Source organism: Stegodyphus dumicola, chromosome 8 (assembly GCF_044657685.1).
Source record: "Stegodyphus dumicola isolate Sdum_Otavi_A_Nest chromosome 8, ASM4465768v1".
NCBI lineage: Eukaryota > Metazoa > Arthropoda > Arachnida > Araneae > Eresidae > Stegodyphus > Stegodyphus dumicola.
In genome coordinates this window covers 52986853-53013383 of record NC_140775.1, presented here as the reverse complement: position 1 = coordinate 53013383, position 26531 = coordinate 52986853, and the positions used below count along the sequence as shown (strand labels likewise).

The 26531-nt window shown below is 32.6% G+C and overlaps 1 protein-coding gene and 1 non-coding gene across 2 annotated transcripts; one reads left to right on the top strand and one right to left on the bottom strand.

Moving 5' to 3' along the window:
- The first annotated feature begins 7229 nt into the window (after positions 1 to 7229).
- On the top strand, positions 7230 to 9170 carry hry (bHLH transcriptional repressor hairy). Its single transcript, XM_035365517.1, has 3 exons — positions 7230 to 7442; positions 7571 to 7666; positions 8175 to 9170. Exons 1-3 carry the CDS (start codon positions 7398 to 7400, stop codon positions 8880 to 8882), a joined length of 849 nt encoding a protein of 282 aa, XP_035221408.1. The 5' UTR covers positions 7230 to 7397; the 3' UTR covers positions 8883 to 9170.
- A 9785-nt stretch (positions 9171 to 18955) lies between these two features.
- On the bottom strand, positions 18956 to 19026 carry TRNAG-GCC (transfer RNA glycine (anticodon GCC)). Its single transcript has one exon. It is a non-coding gene; the product is annotated as a tRNA-Gly (tRNA).
- Positions 19027 to 26531: the final 7505 nt, after the last annotated feature.

Here is a 26531-nt window from a genome sequence, read left to right as displayed (position 1 = left end):
TAATTTGCTAGCTCATTGTGCTGAGTTAGTAGCTTATAGCGCTCAAATATAAATAGCTTATTGTGCTCTATATCTTATTTTTAAGCTAATAATATCTTAAAATCTATTACTTTGAATTTAACTTCGTCAAACGTATTTTTGTTTTGAATTTCTATTTTACTGACAAAGCGTTTTGCATCATACAAAAAATTCAATGTTTTGTTGAAGAAAAATTGAATGAAACCCAAAATACGATTTTAACATACAAAAAGACGTAGATAAAATTTCAAATTAAATAAAATTTCAATAAAATAAAATTTCAATTCAATTCCCATTTTTCCTCTAGGGCTCACAGGGCTTATAGGGCTTTTCGAAACATTCATAAAAATCAAATTATGCACCTTACAAATGTAATTTCTGTTCACATACTTATTAAAGAATAGAGAACATTACCTATAAATTCTGAATATATCAAAGATTTTCATCAATTATCCTCCGATTTATTAAAATTTTAACAATCTGACCCAGTTTCTCAGCAGAGCTTTTCAGAAACTCAGTGTGGAAACCTTTAAGGAACTGTTAAGGGTCCAAATGAAATGTTAATTTATGCATTAATTACCTGTGAAATATATGGGTATCATACGTAATATCTGTAGAAGAGTTTTCTATAACGTGAATAATATTTTAAGTTTCGCAAGGGTAAAAATGTAGAGAAACTCTGGTATAATGCAGCGAAAAATACAGTTTGAATTTTAAATTCCACTGACGCTTTCCATTAAACAGTTTTCATTTTAACAGCTTTTTAAAACTCAATAACATTTCGGACGGAAATTCAATTGCGAAACCGATCTGAAATTTACACAGAAACTTTCAAAATTTGAAAAATAAATTTTATTTTATAAATATATATATTAATAGATTTTGTATTTTAAGAGCTCAATGATCAGCTTCTTTATACTTCGAATGAAATTAAATAATTAGCATTAATATTAAAAGCGATCAGTTCAAAAGAGAAAACACATTGAAAGCAATTTTTAACTTTGCAAATTAGAAGTGAAACCGAGAAAACATCCTTAATTATATAAATTGCTGCTAATTAAATTTGCTACAATGTATTGCAAACATCAGATGAATATAAAGTGGGGTGTTCTATAAAAATGTTTGACCGCAAGTCACAATCCCCAAATATCTCTCCCTGTACGAAAATTCCTGGACTAGCGGCTACCTGCCAAAGATGCGCTTTTGTTAAAAGGGACTCTATTCCCCTCCCCCGAACCGCCAATTCTTTTGACCTTATGGTAAGACGCGCACCACCTCTTAGGGGAGTCCAGTGGGGGACAATTCTCCACCTTTCACTGGCTTCATTTTCATTCACCTCTCCTGTCTCTTTTTATCCCCCCTCCTCAAATTGGGCGCTTTTGGAGAATTTTTTGTTACGTTCCCACGACATCCAGCTCTGAAAGTTTCAACTTGCTTGCGTTCGACCCTCCCTTAGCCCCCCTTCAACATAATGGCTCGGATTCCATTAACGTGGAGCGACGCTCCCCCTTTCCTAATACCCCCCCATATACCTCACCCTCAGCGTTCCACGCGTCGATAAACTGCAAAGTCTCCCAACTGCTGAGATCTTAGGGAAAAAAGTTTCCCTCGCTTCGCAAGACGGAAGGGAATTTCTTTGTGTTTTGTGAGTTTTACTTTAATCATTGAAATAGGTATATGTAAAATTAATTATTGCTAATATAGACAATAACTATGTGTGAGAAAATTAATTTTTGTAATTAATAAAGCGAGTTTATGCAAGGCTTAAACGTTTCGCCATGTGAGGCAAAAAGATAAAAGTACGATGCAAAATGTTATATATGCACTTTTTACAAAGTAAATTACAAGGTAACTATTTTAAATCATATTACATGTAACAGGAATTTTTAATAGAAATATCTTTTCGATAAAAATAATCGGGAAGATGTGCGCTTTAAAAACCTGGTAAATAAAAACTTTTATTGATGCTGCAGTTAGAGTAATAGATTATAAAGAAGTAGGAAAATAATATTATAAATGGTATTGCAATAAATTCTCAGTCCCTTTTTTATAATACTCAGTTCTTTAAATTGGTATAAAAGTAATACGATACCATTAAATATATAAATTGTCAAAAGTTTTATTGACTATGCAATTAATTAGTTCCATAAGGTAAGGGAGGTGGAATTTTATTCAGAAACTAATTTCATTGCTATATTTCAAAGAAAAGAAGCTCATTTAGACTAAAGGCACCTCTATCGAAAGATTACCTAGGAAAGAAGTAATTTTATTTTTAAGCAGCACAGAACATTAGCTTGAGCTTCTGTTTGAGAATTAACGTTAGGTCCTAAGCAAAATAAAGAATTTTCGGTACTTTTCTGTTATCGGGAAGGGATTCAGAAATTACACATGCGTATGTACATGTGTGTGTATGTGTATATGTACGTACATGCACGCATATATGCACACATACATTTCTGAGCTGGTGCCGATAACAAAAAAGCATCCAAATATTTTAGATGTTGAACAATTTTCTCTTTTCAATTTTATTCCAAATCCAATTAAAAAATTTAAAATTCTGCTTCTAGTTACAGGTTCCGTCGCTCTACCACAATGCCGACCTTATTTTCTGTTTAGCACAAAAAGCCTCTTCGTCTCGAAAAACGATTTTGTGTTGATTCATTTTTTATGTCATCCACTGTAAATGCATTGTTTCACTTTTCATTCGAGTCTGTTGCCATTCGGCAAAATGTAAGAATGTCTATTATTAATTAAAAAATAAGCTATTTAAAAACAATAGACGCAGTTCTTAAGTTAGACAATAGATGCAGTTCATTTTTTATTTCTTTTTTAATCGGACTGATTTAAAGAAAAATGTATTTAATTCATGATATATCTAAACTTTCAATACTTTTACAAAATTATATTATTTATTGTTAAACTCTTCAAATATGCCGAAGACATGTAACGTTTCCATTTTAATCTACATGTATATTCATCTAGCATATCTTATAAAATATTTCGCTATTCCACCTGAGCCGATAACATTTCCTTTAGATTATCTTAAAACTTTTAAATAGCCTTTTTGGACAACCGTTAAAATATCAGCCGCCTTTTTTTTTTTTTTTTTTTTATTATTGCATCCTTGTGGTCTAAAAAATGCCAGCTTTGTGCTATTCCCAATCTGAGAAATATCTCTTGATGCAAACAATTTATCAATCAAGATTTAACTCGTCTAGACATGAAAATTAATTGATGGATAGACGCACGTGTGCTGTACTGAAATCCAATTCCCTAATTATCTTCTGTTTTCTGGATTAAAGACAAAAAAAAAAAAAAAAAAAGAAAGAGAGAGAACGGAAAGAAATATTTTGAATTTTAATCTGAGCTTGATACACAATTAGAGTTTGGATTGTCAATAATAATTTAAACATTTCTATAGATAAGAACACCCCAGTGACTTTCTGGTGAGTAAAGTAACAATACAAGTAAGAAAAACTATACATAGCTATTCTTTCGCTCCTAGTAAAAAATCGCTTTACATAAAGAGATAATTAATAGCGAAATTGGCAATTACAGCATTTAGGGAGAGATGCGAAAAAAAATCATCGTTTAAATCCTTTTATGGAGCTTTTTCCCTGATTAATCCCTGAGATTAAAGCATTTTCCCTACGTCTGATTCCCCATAGGCATGTTACCAACCGTCCTCCGTGAGGATAATAATTTCCAACTACCGGGTGTGCACAATGTTCCGACTCCCCCCTTTCTTCTCTCTACCTCTTCGTCCGTCACACGCTCGATGTGGGGGGAAGCAAATGGGGCGCGTGGGCAAGGGGAAACCGGTCCCCCTTCCCCCTATTCTTTTTTTTCAGTTGTTTACACTGCGAGCCCGCTGTTTAGTTCCTTCTCTCAGAACGGGGCGGAGTTTTCCCACACTCGCGCGCATGCGCTTTTCGATAAAAAGTCCGCCACGTGCTACTACTACAGCATATGTCGCGATTTCGGCATCGTCGGGAGGGGGATTATTCCAGGCAAGGGGGGTCGCATTTGATTGGAGATGGTGGAAGTAAGGTGAACTTGCGCTACACAGGGTTGCCATGGTTGGCGATGCATCGCTTTTGTTTATAATCGGGTTAACAGTGGTTTATTTTAACTTAAGGATTAAACGGATGCACACAAATGGAAAAATGATGGCATGCTAAAACAATGGTTTGTTTACATGTTTATGCTGCAAATGTGCGATTGATTTATTATTAATTAATAAAATATGGGCAACAATCCTTTGGAAGTAATGCGTATTCTGACATTTGTCGCAAAATGCTGTATAAATTCAGTTTTGTGATAAATTCTTTTTTTTTTTATACCTTAACTAAAGTATTTTGAATCCCTTCATGAATAAAATAACGTCATTTCATATTTCAGGGACCGTTACCTTTTATATTTCTAAGTATTTATGCAATACTAAAGAGTTACATCAATGATATACAATAAAGCACGGTATGAAACAATTACGCATGCTTGAAAAATCGTGTTTTCGTCTACATCGTTATATAACGGCTTCTTGTTCAGATTTAATTGGATTTAAATGAATTCTTAATTGTTGAACCAATTTAATCGTATTTTTTAATAGATTGGAATCACTGCCAGCTATTATTTGCAGTTACAGTAATAAGATTATATGATTTATTTGGTTGATGATGATACCGTGGTTTATCAACATAATTTTAAATAACAGTTGTCAATGATGTCGATTAAAAATACTACTTTTTCAATATCATTGCTAGTTGTGGCTATTATAAAACTGTTATAAAAGTCAGTTGAAAATTCTGATTTTTGGTTTTATTCAGCAGAAAATTTTTCAAAAGTTAAATTTTATTTTTTGACAACAGTGGCAATTTTTATTTATTCTTTTTTTAAGAGAATGAATTTTTATCAGCGGCGTTTCCCCGCCATTTAGAATCCAGCTATCAATGTTTTGGAAATCATAACTTTTGACAGAAATCTCTACTCATATTTCAGTTTTTATAAATTAACAGCTTTTAAAACCTCAAACTCGATAAAAAGTATTTTATTTAATTTATTTCTTATTTATTTATTTTTTCTATACGTTTTTTAGGGAAGACAAAAGCAGATCTGTGGGGAGGGGAGAAACTACTTTAAATACGAAGAATTTTGCATTAATAACTGCAGAATTATCCAACGATTTGAAGAATTTTCCAACATTTAAAGAGGCACATTCTTATATTTCATTTAATTGCATATAGCACTATAATTATTTTAATTTTCCTTTTCATTTGAATACCTACTGGCCTCTTAAATTAGAATGTAATACCTAAGTTTTGTGATAACATTTATAATTTTTATGTGACTGGTGTAAAAATCTCAAAATGGATCATTTTAGACTTAAATTTTTATACCCATAATTTTTGGTTTTAGCAATTTTTTTTTGCTAAAAAATAGGTTTTGGCAATTTTTATACCCATAATTTTTCTTTATTTGTTTATTTACTGCTAATGTTAGTAGTACTCTTTCTCTGGAACGGGGTCTCTATAACAATAGAAACACCTTTCAAAGCTGTCAAAAAGTATAAGCTTAAAAAAATTGTTACTTTATTAAACTTTGAATTAACTGAAAAAAATATTAGTAAAATACAACGTTTTTAAATGATTTGTTTCATTACTTAAATGTTGATTTGAATTAGTTTTCTAAAAAAAAAAAAAAAAAAAAAATATATCACTGATAAGTACCTTTTCTTATAAATACATTAAATAATGTTGTATAATAGTTATAACATGATTAAAATACTTTACATAACTTATATTCTACTAAATGTCCTAATAAGGAAAGAAAATTAAAAGCGGTTATGTAATAATTAAAGGATAATATAACGTTTAATTTAAATTATATAATTGTAAGAAATCTTAGTAAAATTGTGTTAAACTGTATACAAATTGTTTTCCTAATAAGGAAATTAAAAGTGGTTATATAATGTTTATTTCAGTTATGCAATGATTAAAATTTCTGTAGAGGAAGAAAATTAAAAATGGCTGTATAATGATTACATAATAATGAGAGCGATTATGTAATGGCTAATTTAATACATGTTTAATTTGTGTACTATTTTATAATCCTACAAAATCAAATTAGCTTTTTGGAATCTAACTGAAATTTTGGAATTTCAGTTAAGGTTCCAAAAACTTTACAAACAAATACGCTGTTGTTATATTCTCTCCCCCCCCCAATCTTGAGTAAATCAATTGTTATTTTTACCAATTACCAGTTATTTTACAAGTCCTAACTACTTTTTTTTTTATTTTAATATATATCTATCTAAAAATTTTTCTTGTCAGTGCAGACCAGTTTCTTGTCAATAGACAGTTCTAATGAGTTATAAATACCTTTTGTATAATCCTTTTCATTAGAAATATATTATATCATTTACAGAACTTTCCTTGGATTGTTATTTTGAAGTTTAATATAAAGTATCTTTTCCTAGAACATAAGGACAAGGCTTTATTTTTCTCATTTCTAAAATGTCCCTGTTTATTTTCATTATTTTATTCCCTTTATACAAAAGGGCTTCCGGTCCACGATCAACTCGATCAGTTCCCACGCTGCCTCAAAACAGCTGCCACTCTTTCATTCAACAACCACAACACAGAAAAACTGCTTTAAACATAAGTCCATTCAAGAGTTAATAAGCCAACAACAGCAGAATGAAAAAAAAAAGTCCCCAACCATTGCTAAATGAAACTTTTTAATTGCAACCTGTTATGCTAAAAGAAACCATTGATCTAGCAAGTTGTTCCAGCAATTTGTTTCCTGTCGCATAATAAAATTGACGGAAAAAAATGTAAATCACTTTTAGATAAAAAAATATATATATATTGAGCATTTACATGGCCAAATTCATACTATTTATTGCATTTGGAAACATTTAAAATCATTAAACATTTTTATATTACATTTCAGTTGACACTGGCGTTAGGCGAAGAAATCAAATCTTGCCAAATCTTTAGGATATTGCCAAGAACTAAAAATGGCACACCTGTTCACGCGTCCGCTTGCTTATCGCCCCACGTGTGGCAACCCTGGAATCGAGCCACATGTCCGTCGCGAGCCAGAACACGAATGGAGCCTTCCGATTGGTCGAGAGGCCTGGGATCGTACCGTGGGAAAGTGAGGCTCGACACGCTCTCAGGATCATGGCTGGCTGACCCTACGTAGCAATAAAACTTACTACCCGACCCCAAAATTCCCACACTTCTGCTTCGGCACGTGTTCTGATCAGACGTATTTCGCTCTCTCGCTCTTTACCTCTCGCGTTCCGTCAGTGTTGCTTGTGACATTGCTATAGATTTGTGTTTACATTGAGTTGCTGGCTTACCACCACAACCAAAATGCCTTCAGAAAAGACAGTGACAAAATCTAGTGAAACTCGAAGGGTAAGTTTCTGTTTATTTTTGTCACATTTTACTGTTTATGCTGAGAATTATTGTTTTTACCTGCTAAATGTTCCAACACTTGTATTATGGCAATGTAACTTACGATTGCTTATCTTTTGTTTTTTTAGAGTACCAAACCCATTATGGAAAAACGAAGGAGGGCTAGAATCAATAATAGTCTTACTGAACTCAAGAACCTCATCTTGGATGCATTAAAAAAAGATGTAAGTATTGATCTTTGATATTGTAATCCTTAATTTTCTTGAACTATTATTTGCATGCAGCAGTCCTTGAAGACGATATTTTCTAAGTCTAAATATTTAAAAAAAAAAAAAATGATTTATACTGCTTTTGTGTAAACTGAATTTTAACTCTTTAAATTGTTTAATCGGTTAAGATTTTATTGTCACTCTTTGATATATTTTAAGTTTAAATATAAAGGGAAAATGATTTATGCTGCTCTAATCAGTTAAGATTTTATTCAGTTAATCTATGATATAATTTAAGTTTAAATGTAAAAGGAAAATGATTTATACTCCTCTTGTCTAAGCTGAATTTTAAATTCCTTATTCGGTTAAGCTTTTATTCAGTTAAAAGTGTTTCTAGAATATAAAACTTTACCAAATTTAAGCTGTCAGTTTACACCTAATTTAAAATAATTTTTTAACGCTTTTTGTTGTTTTACCGTTGGATATGGAGTAACTCATGATTTTCTTCTTTTTATCTTTCCAGAATGCTCGTCACTCAAAGCTCGAAAAGGCTGACATCCTGGAGATGACGGTCAAGCACCTGCAGAACCTCCAAAGGCAACAGATGACACCTGACCCCTCAATGATGGCCAAGTTCCGTGCTGGATTCGCCGAATGTGCCAGTGAGGTCAGTCGATTCATGAGTCGTGTCGAGGGCATCGACCACACCGTTCGCCAACGATTGCTCAACCACCTTGCCAACTGCCTGACGGGTATGAACAACCCTCCGCCAACGCCTCTGCCGCCCGTTCATGTTCAGGTTGGAGGCGCCCCAGAATCAGAATCCAACTCCACTAGATTCCTTGGAGGTGTCCAGCTGGTACCTACTCGCCTTCCCAGTGGAGACATTGCCTTCCTTCTTCCTGCTCAACTATCTGTATATGCACCTTCTACTGTACCCATCAGTCCTGCCAGTTCCACATCATCCGTAACATCACCTATGTCCACCACATCATCTTCGCCGAGTCCCGTCAATGTACTTGGGTCTTCTGGAATCCTGAGCCCAGCAGCCAGTGACCGTTGCAGTCCTAGCCCTGTTATGCACACAAGAATCTGCAGCCCCAGTCCAGTTATGCATTCACGAATTCCTCAGGAGATGCCAACATCTGTGACATCGCACTGCCCTGTCGTCGTTCCAGCTATTAACCAACACAAAACAGAATCCAAACCTGTCTGGAGACCGTTCCTTTAATTTGGGACTTTTATATTGAGAATATTTGGACATTCTGCTGAAGAACTGTGTATATAGAACTGAACGTGTAAATAACTTAATATATTACGTTAATACATATCTACATGTACTTCGTGTACAGAGCTTTTCTGCCAGGGCTAAGTGCCCTGTTATATCTGTGATACTTAAGAATTCGTACCGGTGCTATGTTCAAGAAGTAGTAAGATGTCGTACTATGTATGACATGCCATTCTACGCAACCATCCATGCCAAGAGAAATAAAAAAGAATATTTTTATTGATTTTAAAATTTTGTTTGTTCACTCATACATCAGTTTTTACATGTTTGTTTACATACATTTCAGGTGAGATAAGAAGTTCTAGATCTGTTTTAACCAAATGATTTTTCAGAATTGCTTTAAATTTTTTTTTTTCACTTATGAAAGAATGTTCTTAGATTATTGCGTGTTCAGGATCCAAACACACGGTTTTATCTGTAAAGAATTAAATCCGTAAATAATGTTTAACGTCATTTACGTGAATGATTTAATATTTTGCAATTTTTGATTTGAATAATTAAGTAGTCGTATTTATCTTAATATTTAAATCAGTTATGATCAGAGGATAGTATATTAAATTACTGCTTTGAAAGTTTATTTTTTAATGTAGTTGCAGATGTTATATATGTAAACAGGCTAATAGTGTTATTTAACATTACTCTTATGCTCAGAGAATTAAAATTAGTGTCTTTAGAAATGAACACAGGAATTTTAAGTAATACAATATCCAAAAAAGATTGGATATATTTTAATATATAACACATATCTTGGCTTATATGTTAGAACATGATATTAAATAATTATGAATTGATTTCAGGCTACTGCATATCACATAAGTTATATACATGAAACATTTTGCATATTTTAAAGGAAATATTCTTTAAATTAGTATGTATTAATGTACAAAACTTACAATATATAGAATATTTTGTAAATACAACCGGAAAAAGTTTTCTATTTATAACCTGCAATAGTTAACAGGCAATACATTTCTTAGTGTAATATAAAAAAGCAAGGACAATTCTGAAATGGTCTTACAAAATTATGTAGCTAATTAACGTTTAATAATTCAAAGGAAATAAATATATTACATAAAAATCAAAGAACAGAAATACATGTAATGCAACTCCTTAGCTTCCAAATCAGTGAAAGAGTTAGCTAGCCACAGCAAGTATAAAATAGGGAAATATGCAGTGTACTGAATTATCAAGTTACCTCCATATTAAAACATTTCTTACAGGAAAGAGGATATGCTGCTACATGTTAAAAGTAAGTATTTCGAGAGTTCATGATTACCAAGTGATATAAGTAAAGAAAGGATTTTCCTAATTTAAGAAAGTGAATGAATTTTTCGATTGTTGCCAAATTAAAAGTGTGAAGGAATTAAGTACTGGACTTAGCATTTTGAATTTGAAAGATTAAATTATTTACATCCAACAACATTTAATTTTTTAAGCATATTTTAGGAAATTAATTTGTAAATAAAATTCTTAAATGTTAAAGATTTAAAACAAAACAAAAAATTTTGAGTCCATAAAGGGAATTTTTGAATTATAAAAAGCTTAAATGTTTGAATTTCATGTGAATACGAGTCAGTATCCTGAGGAAAAAAAAAAAAAAAATTCCTCTACGACTTAGTTTGCTGTAATCCAACTCAATCAAACATATGTAGCTCGTTATTCAGACGAGAAACCTACTGCCAAAGATGCTTATGTTTATCATCTTATTTATTATTTATTTTGTTAAATTTTTAATTAAATCAAAATTAATAAATCATTAATTTTAACTAAGTACGCAATTAAGTAATTGCTATAAAATATTCACGTATTCAAAAAAAGCCCTCGCTCGCATTACTGTAAATATGTAATATACACTACAGGATAAACTGTGAGGTAAATATATATTTACAGTAAAGGAAGAGAGGGCATTTCATTTTTCCGCCTCTTGGTATTTTATTACAACAAAAATTATAATACTATACAGAAAACATTAAGCCAATTACACGGAAGAAAAAAATTGTTTAGTTGAATAAGACGACGTATGAGAGGGCCAACTGCGCAGTGGCAGGAATGAGTGGAGACTTTTTAAAGAAAAACTTCATATGTAGGTTACACATAGTCAAAATCATGAAAATACCCATGCAGCCAACCCGCCAGGATTTTCATACTATCAGTGTTCAGTAGTATTATCCACCCGTATTTCAGACTGTAGTTTAACACCTCAAAAAAAGAGTTCACCATTAAAATTTTGGAAAAGTTCAGAAACATTTTAAGCATGAAAAATCATCTTAAAAAAATGTATGGGCTGATTTTTTATACGGTCTCCACTTTAATAGCCGATGAATTTAATAACTATAAAAAGGTTTCCCGGTTTTAATCCTCAGAAGCTCAAAGATCACTGGCTGAGCGGTAAAGTCGCTGAATACTGGTAGTTCTTTCCAGGCGTACGCGTTGTATGGCATTTTCATGATTTACCGCAGGTGTAACGTAAATGAGAGCCAGCTTCCCTTATAAAGTACTCCCCTTAGGTATGTAACCATCGCATTCTTTGCCGTAATTAAAATAACCAGAAATCCGAGAAGCATATCGCTTAGGCTGTAAAAAAATTGTCGATTACATTTCCTCGTATTATTATTTTTAAATACTGAAATTTACTTCTTGTTTTTTATATGTGCTTTGTAAGAATTTCAGTAATGCGGAAGGTAGATATTGTTCTGTTGATCATATTAAATTGTTTTGCAATACCTTCTGTAAAAGTTGGATTCTGTAAGCGAGTATTAACTACTGAGTTGGCTTCCTGCCCAGGTATATAAAATAGCCTATTAGAACATCAACTATGGCTGGCTGATAATGATCTATTATTAAATCATAAGTAAAATTACGGAGTCACAGTGTTATCAAAATTGCATTATTAATACATGTGCATGCCATATAACATACATATCATTACGAAAGTTACACAGGCATACCCGAAAAACACGCTGATTGCCGTATCGAAGGGCACGGTTTCGAATCCCGGGGAAGGCGTAAATGTTTGTAAGCTTATAGTATCTGTGCGGTAAGAGGGCACTCAGAATAAACAAAGAGCTGAAATCCGCTCGACACTCGGACCGCACACCGGGGCGTTCTTCCTTAGAATTCCGTCGGGGGGCGGAAGCTTAGGAGTTATTCTGATCAGTAAAATATTTACGACGACTAGTCCGGAGATACTTAATACGCCTGCCTGTATGCACAGGTGCTGGCCTTGCTTCAACTGTACCTATTAAAATTGGGTTATAATTGTTTGTATTAATTGAAAGGTAGCAGTATAAAGTTATCACTTTAAAAGAATCCTGTATAAGAATACTAATTTGTTTTAAAAAATGTATTAAAAATTTATCTAACCGTAAGCACACACTAAAAATAATTTTGCCAGCAACAAATTCTAACTATGCTTCTTATAAATGTGATTTACGATCTCATAATATATATGCGTAGGAAGGAGGGGTGAAATAAAACGTAAAAAGATACTACAATGAAAGAAATCCGAGATTTTTTAAATGCCCCGCTTAAAACACGACATTCCTACGAGTACCAGATGTACACTGAAGTCCCCGCTCCACAAACGATTCCCTTTCCCCTAACAGGAATTCCATTGCATTTTGCTTAATCCTCACCCCATTTCCCCATCATTTTCGAAGGGGTCAGGAACGGGGAAGGAGCCTAGACAGTCTCGGGAACCGTTCACCCTGATCGGAGCAGCTGCAAATCCTTGCTCGGTGTAAACTTCTCAAACCTGCACGCGAGCTTGGGTTCCCACGCTACGCGTGCCCCTGATTGACAGCTGCTGCTCCCCCCTAGAAGGGTGGGGAGCAACAAGTGCCCCCTAGAGCCAGCGTGGGAATCGACGACAGACGACACGAAGACCTCTTTGTTTCGATATTTTTTTTCGAGCCCTACAGGCATGGGCTCAATATCCCCATCTCCCTCGTTGTGAAATGCCGTCACAGACAAGCGCCTTTTCGTTGAAGAAGCTAAACTAGTTAATGGGAGCCGCCATTTTTGAACACGCCAACCTATGCTTCCTTTAGCCGTTCATTTAAGATTTGTCAGTGACGATTTACGTTTCTTACATGCATGCTAAATTATTTCTAAAGCACAGCAACATAATCATTAAAGATAATTCTAAGCCTAAACTAAATAAACTCGGCAGCATAAACAGGCCTTAGAGAGCCATAGCTGGCAGTGTCCTGATATCTGCTTTCTAGACCGTGAGCTCTGGGATGCTCGTACTTCTTAATCTGGACAAGTGGTCAACTTGTCGCAGGAGCCCCGGTGTTTAGTTCTCAAGCGAACTTGGTACTCATTTTATCGACCCACTCGCATGAAAGGCTGAGTCAAAAAGATAATTCAGAGTTCATAAATCACTAGCATAATAATAAAGACCTCAATTTGGAATATCGTATTCATACGTTTATGTAATACAGGATTTAAGTTTAAGAAAGCTTGGTGACAATAAAAAATGTTTTTAGCGTTTTTGATTTTCAGAAATCGATTTACTTCTTTTGCCGCCTTCTTTCTCATTTTTATGAACATGATCAGTAAAGTATTTATGAATTAATATGAAATATACATTGTAGCTTTGTCCCCCCCCCATAAAGTCAGGTTTCAGCAATTTTTATGTAAATGAACGGGAGTACAAAATATATCGTATTAGAAAAAAAAAAATTTTTTTTTTACTTCCTTTGCGGAGTAAAGAAAGTATTTTATTCGCATTTTAATTTTAATTTTAATCGCAATAGTAATTTTAATTTTTAAAAAATTTGGGCATCACATTTTCAACAGAAATATCCATTTCAACCTTTCTCGAGTCTATTTGGACGATTTTTTTGCGTGACGTCTGTAGACACGGACAGAGTAAAGGACTCCTTTTTTAAAAATTGTATGTATGTATGTATCTCTCATAATTCCAAAACATCAAGCATAGAATGTCGAAATTTTGTATATACAACTGTTATAACATCTTTTGCATCTCCCTTTTTCATTTCAATCGGCAGTACTAGAAGTATGTATATAAATATATACTGACTTTCTTTCCCTCCCGTCTCTAAAGTCCTCAACCGGCTTTTATTTTCACATTAGTTAGTCATAGTCATATGCTTCCAATTACAGAAATGTTTTAGACGACGAAAACACTTCTGTTTTAGCAATGCCAAATAATAATAAAATAATAATAATAAATAAATCCCTAAAAAAACTTAAATAAATAAATAAATAAATAAAAATTCAAAAAAAAAAAAAAAAGAAAAGAAAATCTAAAACCTTTCAAATTTTATGTTACTCCCAAAGGGGCGTTTTTTTTTTTTTTTTTTTTTTTAACGTTTTGTGTGTTATTATTTATTAAATATCTTCTTCGCATTTAAGCCAGATAAAATTCAATTCAACAACAATATCGCAAAATAATTTTAAAATAAGTATATCTTTAGAATTTCCAATACACAGTCTTGCGCGCTGGAGATAACCCCTCCCCCCCGTAGTGTTGGCATTGCTCGCTTTGAAACCGTTGAGTTTATTAATCAAAAATTTATTGAAGTTTTACAAAATTTGAAGTAGATAATAAAACAAATTCGAAATTATAAATTCGGGCTTTCAAATGCCCATGTTCTTTGGACGACTACGTTATTCAAAATTTGATGGCTCTAGGTATCGTTGTTTCCTTATTTTCCGGTGCCCATCTTTCCGTTCCTTTTTTCCCGGGTGACATTTCCCCCTACAACCTCGTTTTTTCACAACGCGAGAAAAACCTATGCAGATTTTTCATCATTTATTTCTTTGCATATAATACATGGCGACAATATTTGGTGGCAACAGTTCGAAGAAAGAACCAACACAGAAAGTCAAACGATGCAAAATGCTGTTCTGAGACTAATAGCCCTTTGGATCTAACGCCCCATTCGGGCTTAAAAAAAAGGTCGCCGCTTTTTCGGATGGCCCAAACTTTCCTTTTACTATCGATAGGCAGACTTTTGCCACCGATAATGAAATGGCCGTTGTTTATCGATTACGAAGGTTTTAATGCTTGGATTCGTGTATAAACTTTGTCAGAAGGAAAATTAATATCGCGAAACCTTGCAATTTAAAGGAATACTTTGCAGACACAAAGTAGAAACTGTTAAAAAATTTGCTTATTACTATAGAAAATCATAACCATTCGATGATAAGAGTATGTTATGAAGTATGTTATGTATCATACGAGTTATGAAAGTAAATGTAAGATAATGTATGTATGTATGTGAAGTAAATAAAATCCTCTAGAACGCAAACACTTTATTTGGTTATCTAGTTGAAAGTTTGGCCATTTTGTTCTTAAGTACATAAATTTTTATTAATTTTATTGCCTAAGATCTAGTTGATGTTTCCAGATCTGGTCCAAGTTAAAAAAAAAAAAGAAAAAAATGTTTATAGACGTTCATATTCATTAATTTTGTTGCGTAACATGTAATAGAGTTCTGTTTGATTTTTATTTGGTTTCATTGACAGCTATTGCATGCTTTTTTTTTTTTTAAATAGCTGATGCTTTACAAAACCTTCCATACTATATTAAACATTAAACAGGGTATACTATGATAGATTTGAAAATTTTTATTGTTTCTTCAGAAACTCAACAATTACCTCAATGACTACTGTATTTTTCATCTTGTCTTATTGTATAAATGCAGTCTGTTGATTTGAAATATAATAATTTAACAGTCAGTGTGTAAAGAAAATTCAGTCTTTAGTTTTATAACGAGCAAGGTTTTTCAAAATAATCTTATAATTAAAACAGGTTTTCTGAAGTGTATTTATTTCTTTAGTGATGTATAAGTCAATGCTACTTAGCTTGTATAATATTACATTACTGTCTATTTTGACTGGTACCAGTAGGCTAGCAGATAAGATAGCTGAACACTGGATGTTTGATCCAGGTACAAAAACTGGTGAATGGGATAGCTGATTTTCATGTTTTTCCTTATGTATTATGTGAATACAAGTCAATTTCTCATAGAAATACCTTCTCAAAGGCATCCTTTTACCTAAGGTACATAGCTCTTACTGTAGTTACCTTGTTTTGTGTAACTTAGCATAGCCGTCAAAACCTTAATAATTTTAATACAAAATAACAAAAAAAATTTTTTTGCTACCATATTACCATAACAAATTTCACAGGATGCACCAAACCGTGTCAACCACGTGTATGTGCATATAACAATTCTTCAGTTTTTAATAAGCAGCATCACCATTTTTGTATGTTTAATGCGATAACAAGTAGAAGATATGAATTTTTTTCTTCTGGAAAATAAAAAAAAAAAAATTCATATTGCATATATACAAGCCTATACCATAAATTATAAGATATATAAAATTCTTGGATTATCTAATGGGGGGAAGTAATAAATGTAAATATTAATATATAAGAAGTAATAAATGTAAATATTAATATATAAGAAGTAATAAATGTAAATATTTCAATAAATGAATAGATAAAAAATGGCCTTAAACAACCTCATGTTTAAATTACTTAGAGAAATTAATGCCAGCAAAAACATTATTATTGAAACAAATGTAGATAAACACAAATTGCCTAATGTATTTAATTTGAATATCTGTTTTGGAACGAAAGGTGTAAACAGCCTTAATGTGCTTAATAACTCAGATTTGTAATGCATATATTTTTATTTCCAATGGTAGACAAAAGTATATATATATATATATATGTACACACTATCAAATACACATACACAAAAGTATATCACACACTAAATAACAAACAGAGAATAAGGAAGCCTATTTAGTGCTGAACATACTATTTTGTGCTTTCCAGTAACAGCCACAGAGATCCTGTACAAAAAAAGTCATGCATTTCTCAGGTGGTGAAGGTTGTATCTTGAGCCTTTTACAAAGGATGATCACAGAATTTTCAAATAGAAAGGTTTCACTGAATAATGACCGTGTAAAAGATAAGTTATTATGATGGAATTAGCCTTTGGGTATCGGAAATGGACATGTAGTTGAAGAACGAAAGCTTGCTTTAAATTACAGAGATTTCTAATACATTAATTTAATGTATTTTAAAAAATATTTTAATAATATAATACTTTTCTAATACATTTATTTTATTATCCAAAATTATTATCTAATTAACAGAAAGGTACGGCGTAAGTTTCAGTGATCAATTATCAGAAAGGCTTCTTCTGAATGGTTTAATAATAATAATACAAGGAAATAAGCTTATTTTACACATGCCTTATGGCATAAGAAAAGGAACTTTTGAAATATATTAAAAACTAAAAAGATTTACATATACCATAGAAATGATTTTTAACTCTAAACAAAATTACTGGTTATCGTTTCGGAAACAAAATTCAATACTTGCCCATAGTAAGACCAACTTGTGAAAGATTTTTTGCCAAACTACAAATCATTGCGTAAGGAAGAAAATTTCCAAAAGCCATTTTGAAATTTTTAATAATATGACTAATAATCATAAAATACTACTTTTTGATCCATAACATGGGTTGTTTGAAATAACTAAGAAAAAAAAACTTTCAATTGCATCAGTATTATAACGAGCTAATAAATTTTAAATCACAAAATACAGTGAACCATATGTAAGACAGCCAATCACAGCTGCTATAAAAATATTTCATAAGTGCGGAAGTGGTTGTCTTAGGGAGGGGATAATTGATGCCAATGTTGTTAAATTACCACTTTTGTCGTCCTGGTACAGTTTTCTGTCTATACATTTTGAATCTGAAATAATGCATTCAGCACGGCATGCACACTGGGTGTAAGGAAAGAAAAGCAACAGAAAGAAACTGGAAAGTATGGTTAAATGATAAAACCAAATCCTTAATACCACTATTGACAGAGACTAAAATGCAAATAAGAAGCAAATTTCCTTAAAAGCTAACAAGGAAGAAGGATTAAAATTAGAATCAATGGTTAAAAGCATGGGATTTTTATTGATATAAAACATCAAATGGCAAATGAAGTGGTGTCTCCCCCCCCCAGTATAATTTTTCGATGTGGAGAAATGGAAAACATGATTTCTTTTTTAACTAGCAATCGTAGGCAATGCAGAATTTATTAATTTTTCTTTGAACATAATTTTGTGTTGTTCAGTACAAAATTTGGGTCGCGCATCTCTGCTGTTTGCGGGAAAACTTAAAAAAGAACTCTGTGAACATAATTAAAAAAAAAATACGGGTCACTAAAATAATAAAAATTCAGATTATTTTCTTGTGTTCTAACATATGTAATTATTACTTCAGTAGATTCTAATATTTATTTTATAATCATGCATTATTACTACTTAGGCAACAATACACACATATATAAATTTTCACTATTTTTTACTGTCAGTACATGCACAATTGCTGTTTTTTATTAACAAGAGAATTGAACAAAGCATATCAATACTTTTGTATCAACAATATGAGTAAGTTTTTGTTTATTAAGACTTTTAAAGTTCTCAAGATGAATTAATTAGAATAATGGAAATAATTGACTGTAGCATAGAGATTTATTCATATTGCGTCCACTCTCGTATACAGCAAGAAAAAAAAAAAAATTAAATATGAAGAGCGGTCCTTATCATTTCCGCAAGATTTTCCATATACAATCTTACCACAATTCCACATAAAAAGTAAACAAAGTATGGAAGCTTCGTAATCGATTACAAAGCTATCAGCTATTCGTCATCGATGGGGAAAGGAAAGTCTGGGCCATCCGAAAAAGCGGCGACCTAAAAAAAAAAAGGACAAGAACGAAATCTAACTTTTAATGCAGTCTTTCGTCTTCTGTGCTTATTATATGGGAAAGTTTTATACTCGGTTATGAAAAAATAATCTAATGAAAAAATGATTTTCCATTTTGGCTAAGGAGTAATCATTTGTTTATATACATAATCTTCATATTATCTTTTCAGATGGAACTGTAAAACAGTGTTAAAATGACAGCTTCAATAAAGCTAAGCCTTATGAACCGAAATACAGAATTAGAAAAAAAAAATAGCACTCTGCATCGGCCGGGAATCGAACCCGGTCCGCCCGCGTGGCAGGCGATCATTCTACCACTGAACCACCGATGCGACGTTGTATGGTGCTCATATTAATTTGTTATACAAATAATTTTCTGATATCGCTTTTTTGAAATGTGTTTTAAATTTGAACTGACACAAATAGAATAAACTATGAATGATAAATTTCAGGTATTTCGTAAAATGTAAATTTTTAATTAATTTTTTTATTTTTATGTTCTTTATTTATATTTATTTATTGATTTTTATTTATTTAGTTATTGCGAGTGCCGCTGCAGCACATAATGCATTTTCCCACGCTTACTTCTTTCGAATTTATGTATAATAGAAAAGTTTCAGACACTTATTTTACTTCGTGTACACAGTGGAGGATTTATTTTAAATATTAACCAAGGCTTTAAAATTTTAACAATTAGATATTACAGTAAAACTGTAGCAGAAAATTAGCTTTGGGGGCGTACATTTATTTTATGAAAACAACACACAACCTTATCTACATTCTTTCTTTTTCTCCCCCTTCCCTTCACCTATTGTTTTCACAATGTGAATTTCGACTGCTGTGAAACAGGAATCGTTGCCGCTTCACTGACAGGAAATATTTGTTAGATTCCACGTGCGAAAATGATACTGTGAAAAAAGTATACGACTCGTTTTTTCAGAACTAAATATTTCCCTCTGTTAAACATGTTAAATGTTAGACAGAGGGAACTAAATATTTCCCTCTGTCTGAGGGCAAATGTCTCCATGTAGCGTATTAATTTAATGTGCAAATTGTTAGTCCGCTAACCATTTAGCACTGCTATACTGCAATCTTAATTTTAATAAATAAACTTTTTAATGTCAAGCTAACTTTTTAAAATTTATGCTTAATATACTAAATAATTTATCTTGAGTTTAAACACAAAAACACATCTGTCAATTTTTCTCTCAGTCTGTCAAGTCACACATTTTGCACATCTATCAGTGAGTTATGACGTCCTTGGATTCCTTACTCCGTCATACTTTCTGTGAGGGCTGTGAAGGATCTAAGAACATAATCTTCATGTATTTTGCGCAATTAAATGATTCAATGAAACATTCTGTAAAGCCAGAAAATTGAAATATTCCAAACTGTGTGGTTAAAAATGGCTGAAGAATTTTTTAGTTCAGTTTTATTTCATTTTAGTAGATCAGGATCACTTATACTGAAATACTTGTGCCGAAAGGCATCGACAATCATTTTTTAAAATTTTACTTTAAGATTTATCCCCTGTTTTTTTCGGAGGTATGTCCCCCTTTAAGATCCCCTTCGGACTTAGTTGCAGAGCTTAAATACACATGGTGCACCTTGTATTCCTTTAAGTTATCGAAAGTCAGTTTAATGATGCATAATACTAGTACTTAAACTATTTAATAATCTTGTTGCCAATTTGTGTCAAATGCTATAGGTTATTTTCCCATTAAACTTCAATCGCTCTATACATAAGCAGATGAAGTAAATGCAATTCAGAATAATTTTTATAGCTCCTATTTAGAACTTTTTCTTTTCAAAATATTTACCCCGAGTTCCTTTGAAGAAGATTATGTAATTTTCCGTTTTAAGATTAGATGCATAATCAAGTGCCAAGTAAAACACAATTTATGAAAACGGATGCCCAAATAACCATCTAAGTAAATCTAGACTGTTTAGAATTTATATAAACTTAATATGACGAAGTTTCATTACGCATACATGTTATTATTATTAGTAGGATTATATAACTGGAGTAAAGCTCACGAGGGCTGTTTGCCTGAGCTACATCCCGAAATTAACCATAGTAGGCCGGAGAATGAAAGGATGAAATCTGAGGGACTAGTAAGCCTCTTCTTTACCTCTATCTTCCTTTTTAGTCCAAAGAGGCAATTTGCCCTGAAGGACTATTTTATCGTTTTGACATTTTGCGTTGAAAACTATAAACGACGAATCACATTTCAAATTGTTACCACCAAATACTATCGCTCTGTATTATATTTAAAGAAATTAAATAATGAAGAATCTGCTTGAATGTATGTTATGTTTTTCGTATTCTGATAAAACAACGGTACCTAGAGCCATCGAATTTTGAATGACGTAATCCTCCTACGAATGTGGGCATAAGGAAGACCAAATTTGAAATTTGGAATTTGTTTTATTATCGATTTCATATTTTTTAAAACTTTAACGAATTTTTGATTAACAAACTCAAAGATTTAAAAGCAATGGCAACACTCTACGGCGAAGGAGGGGAAAAACCTTTTTACACTCATGTCCACAAATTAAGGATAATTCGGAGTCACGCAGAAATCAAACTCTAAAATAAATATATCACCTGTAAAATCACTACACACATCTTAAAGAATCATACGCAAATTTCAGGAAGTAACCAGATGACACCGATGGTACGTCACAATGACGAGAGTGTAAGAGAGTGATATATAAGGAATACAGGCAAAGAAGTAAAATTGTTCGCAGGCGCTTTATAAGCATTTCATTGCAATAACTGACACAAGTTCTGACACAAAGGACGTATTTGGATGATATTTTACGTGGTAGAATTATCGGCCGTCTGGAATGTGGGCGTACCCAACTGGAAGTATCAGACGAACTTGGAATTGCCCAGAGTGTCATCTCCAGGCTTTTGCAACGATTCCAAGATGATGGTAATGTGAATAGACGTTACAGCACAGGTCGCCCCAGAGTTACAACGCCGAATGAGGACCGGTATTTGGCAGTTACTGCCAAAAGAAACAGGCGGAGCACAGCCTCAGACCTGTCTCGTCAGCTCTCTTCAGCCACTGGTACGACAATTTCAAGGCAGACCGTGTATAGACGCTTAGGGCAGATTGGTCTATATGCTCGTAGACCTGTCAGATGCGTTCCACTTACTGCAACTCACTGTCGCCTGCGGTTAGCCTGGAGTAGAGAGCTTGCATTCTGGACACCGCAACGGTGGGCTTGTGTGATGTTTTCCGACGAGTCCAGGTCTGATTCTCGCCAGAATTTCATATGGAGAGCTCCAGGTACCCGTTACCACCAAGAAAACATCATTGAATGACACCGTTACGGTGGTGCAGGAGTGCTCGTTTGGGGTGGAATTATTCTGGGTTCCAGAACTGACCTGCATGTTCAAATTGGAACCAAGACAAGCCAAATCTTTCGGGACGTCATTCTGGAACAACATGTACGCTTGTTTCGGGGCGCCATGGGCGCACAATTTGTGTTTATGGATGGCAACGTCCATCCTCACCGTCCAAACATCGTAAGCGAATGCCTTCAATCGGAGGATATCACCCGTATGGACTGGCCAACATTCTCACCGGACTTGAATCCAGTAGAGCACGTGTGGGACATGCTTGGCCGACGAGGTGCAGCCCGTCAACCTCCTCCTACATGTCTACCGGAACTTCGGAGAGCATTGCTTTTTGAGTGGTGTAATATCCCCCAAGATCAGATCGATAATTTGATACTCAGCATGCCTAGGCGTTGTACGGACTGTATAGCATCGTCTGGGAGACATACAATGTATTAACAATCATACCAACCATGTACTATCGGTTTTTTGTAAATAGGTGTTTTTTGTAATTTGCTCCAGGAAAAAAAATCGGTAATTTTTTTTAATAGTATCAAACATATAGCATCTTTTTTTGCTCTTTACCTTTTGTTTAATAAATAAGCTTTACAAATAAGTCAAATTTGTTTTGCTTCTAACTCTTTCTTTGCCTGATTTTGCATTATCCTTAATTTATGGACATGAGTGTATTTCCAGAGCGGGCACGTAACTCTGTATCGGAAATTCTAAAAATATGCTCATTTAAAAATTATTTTGCGACATTGCTACTCAACTGAATTTTATGGTTTAAGTGCAAAGAATATGATATTTAATAAATAAAGGTAACACTTAAAACGTTAAAAAAAGTCCCTTTGGACGTAATTTAAAATCTGAAACCTTTCACATTTTTGGGGGGAAGGGGCTTGTTATTATTATTATTTTTTTTCATTGTTTAATCTCTTCAAATATAATGCAGGACTCTAACATTTCGTGGCAACAGTTTGAAAGGTGAAACTGACATTTATAGTGAACCAACGCAAAATCGCAAAACGAAAACAATAGTCCTTCAGGGACAAAGCCCATTTGAACTAAAAACATTTTTATCTCCAGCGCGCGAGACTCTGTATCGGAAATTTAAAGATTTGCTCATTTTAAAATTATTTTGCGATATTGCTGTTGAACTGAATTTTATGATTTGAGTACGTAGAACATGGTACTTAATAAATAAAGGTTAAACAAAGATTCAAACAAAAGATTTAAAAAAGCCCCTTTGGATGCATTTTAAAATCTGAAACCTTTCAGATTTATTTATTTATTGGCCAAAGCGAAATTAATAGTTCTTCTGGACAATTTGCCCAGAAGGACTATTAATTTCGTTTTGTCATTTTGCGTTTGTTCATTATAAATGTCGGTTCACTTTTCAAATATTAGAGACCTGTATTATATTTAAAAAAATTGAATAATGAAGAGTGTGCATAAATGTATGCATTTTTCTCGCAGTGTGATAAAACAACGATACCTAGAGCAATCAAATTTTGAATAACGTACGTTTTCACTCGAATATGGACATGTGGAAGCGCAAATTTAGAATTTGGAATTTCTTTTACTATCTATTTCATATTTTGTAAAGCATTTAGGGGTTTTTGATTAAGAAGCTCAACGATTTCAAAGCGGGCAATGGCAACACTCTACGGGGGAAAGAAACATTTTTATCTCAAGCGTATGAGACTGTGTATCGGAAATTTTAAAGATATTGCTCTTTTAAATATTTTGCGATATTGTTGTTGGACTTAATTTTATGGTTGGTCTTTGCCTGATTTTGCATTATCCTTAATTTATGGACATGAGTGTATTTCCAGAGTGGGCACGTAACTCTGTATCGGAAATTCTAAAAATATGCTCATTTAAAAATTACTTTGCGACATTGCTACTCAACTGAATTTTATGATTTAAGTGCAAAGAATATGATATTTAATAAATAAAGGTAACACTCAAAAAAACATGATATTTAATTAATAAAGCTAACAGACAAAACGTTAAAAAAACGTTCCTTTAAACGAGATATAAAATCTGAAATCTTTCAGAATTTTTTATTTTTTTTCCCTTTACTTCCTCTTTCTTACAACTTCTAGAAAGAACTTTCCGGATACGCATATTTTAATGTGAGCTCTAATATTCCATATTTTTCAATTTACTTAATTATTTGAAGCAAGGGATGTACTGTAATCGCGAAACGATTTGCGTATGATATTTCAACAGAAATATCCATTTTAACCCTTCTCAAATCGATTTGGATGAATTTTCCTGCGTGATATCTGTACGTACAGACAGAATAAATAACTCTTTTTGCCCTAAACGGGTTCCAAAATGGATTTAAAAGGAATTCAGATTTTTTTTCGTGACGTCTGTTCGTACGAACGCATGTAAAAAAACTCATAAAAAATCGCATTACTTATAAAAAGAACGTTAAAATTTGCCTGCTATAACATCTAGGTATACTTCCGTTTGTTTGTTACATATATATGTGTACCCACCCCCCTTACCCAGCTTAAAAGTCTTTTCGTAAAGGGCATGTTGTTAAACACAAAATTTAAGAATCTGATGTGTACACCACATGGCTTCCTTGTACGGAATATTAAATTATACGCATTTTATCCTGCATTTAATTTAAACTTATTTCCTCGAATTTGATTAAAGATATATTCTCATTCAATTAATTCAGTTCTCACTTCGCAACAAGGCAAAAATAGATAAAAACTCAAAATATTTATATTAAAATTTGAAAGATATGGGAAAACATAAAACATAAAAGCGAAGCAATTCCTCTATAATATAATAATTGCAACAGTGTATAAGAGGTTTAACACAATAGCAAAACTATAGAAGAACTAACAATCTCGAAAAATAAAAAGACGAAAGGGGAAATATACAAAATTATACAAATAAAAATTAATCTCCTTTTATTGAAACTCCAATTCAGAACACATCAGGGGAAAGTGAATTAAAGCTTCATAAAAGTCGATTGATATGTTTCGTTCACCTGCTCCATTTGAGATCAAAAACCATAACAGGATTTCATCACATTTTTATTAAAGACTTTAAAATTCATATAAAACCGAAACTCGAATCTCAAATGTACCAGAATTTTCCCTACACATTTTCAAAACACATAAAAGAATAAAATATTACATAGTGTCAAAATGACAATTAAAAAAAACCATAGAGCTTTACATTATTTACATTTAAATTAAAAAAAAATAATTATAAAAAAAAATAAAAAAAATAATAATTACAAGAAGTTTGTACGAGAAATCGACCGGGATATTTAATTTCAAAATTTGCAATTTTTTATGTTATTTTCAACTTGCTTTGTGAGATCGGTTAATTAAGTTAGATTAATTTGAGGAAATAACGCTTAAATGAAATGCAGCAAAAAATGTGTAAAATTTAATGGGCCGTACAAGGAAATCATGTCGCGTACTTACGTACGTTACAAAAAAAAATTCTTTCTGAATTCATTTTAAACCCATTTTGGAAAAAAAGTATTATTTCTTTAATCTATAGTACGTTTAGATGCTACTAAAAAAAAAAAAAAAAATCCTTCAAATGGATTCGTGAGCGCTCAAAATGGATATTTTCGTTGAAATAAGATACCTGAAATTTTTCGCGATACTTCCTTTACTTCGTACAAGAGAGTTAAAAGGAGAATCCTTTGCTTCCTATCTGATGAATTTAGCTGAAATCGTAAATTCTACTTTGCTAGCTATTGTGATATAATTTGCTGTGTCCTGAGCATTCTAGAACATATGCTTAGCAAAACAGTAGAAATAATAGGTTTAATTTATTCGCTTTAAGGCAAAATCTGACTCTTCTGATGTAGCATTTATTATATTAAAACTAGTTTATACACACACACGCAATAATAATAATAATAAATTTTGAACGCACAATAAAATTAATACAAAGAATATGCTTCATTGCATTCATTTAGCTGTACCATCACGAATTAATAAAGTTTTCTCTGTATTTTTCTAGCAAAATTAACTCATCTCGCACCCGAGGGCATTGCATATTTTTCACGTCTCCTGCTCTAAGGAAAAGCCTAATTCATTATGCCGTTGTCTGTGTGTCGAAAACTTAACAGATTCAAATTTAGGGATTTCTGTGATGAAATTTGAATCCAGTTCATTTATGTGATGAAATTTACTTTTGAATCTAGTCCATTTATGTGATGAAATTTAATTTCGCTTTTAGAAGACTTTTGAATCTTTTTTTGAATTTTAAAATTTACTTTTGAATCTTTTTTAATTTTAATATTTACTTTTGAACCGATAGTGATAGACTATCGGTTATAAATTTGCTGAATTGGAGTGAGTTAATCACGAGCCCGTCCCTCTCCATTTTTGGCACTTGGTGATATATATCTATTTTTGGGTTTTAGCTATGTTAGGAATGTCGAATAGTTTCCTCTTTGCATTGTATCAGCTTCAAAATTTGTCAATAAATTTC

Bases quoted from the DNA above. Each gene is read 5' to 3' on its own strand.
- hry (XM_035365517.1), top strand. From the start codon at position 7,398: ATGCCTTCAGAAAAGACAGTGACAAAATCTAGTGAAACTCGAAGG. The intron at 7,443-7,570 runs GTAAGTTTCTGT...TTGTTTTTTTAG, and splicing joins AATCTAGTGAAACTCGAAGG to AGTACCAAACCCATTATGGA. The intron at 7,667-8,174 runs GTAAGTATTGAT...TTATCTTTCCAG, and splicing joins TGGATGCATTAAAAAAAGAT to AATGCTCGTCACTCAAAGCT.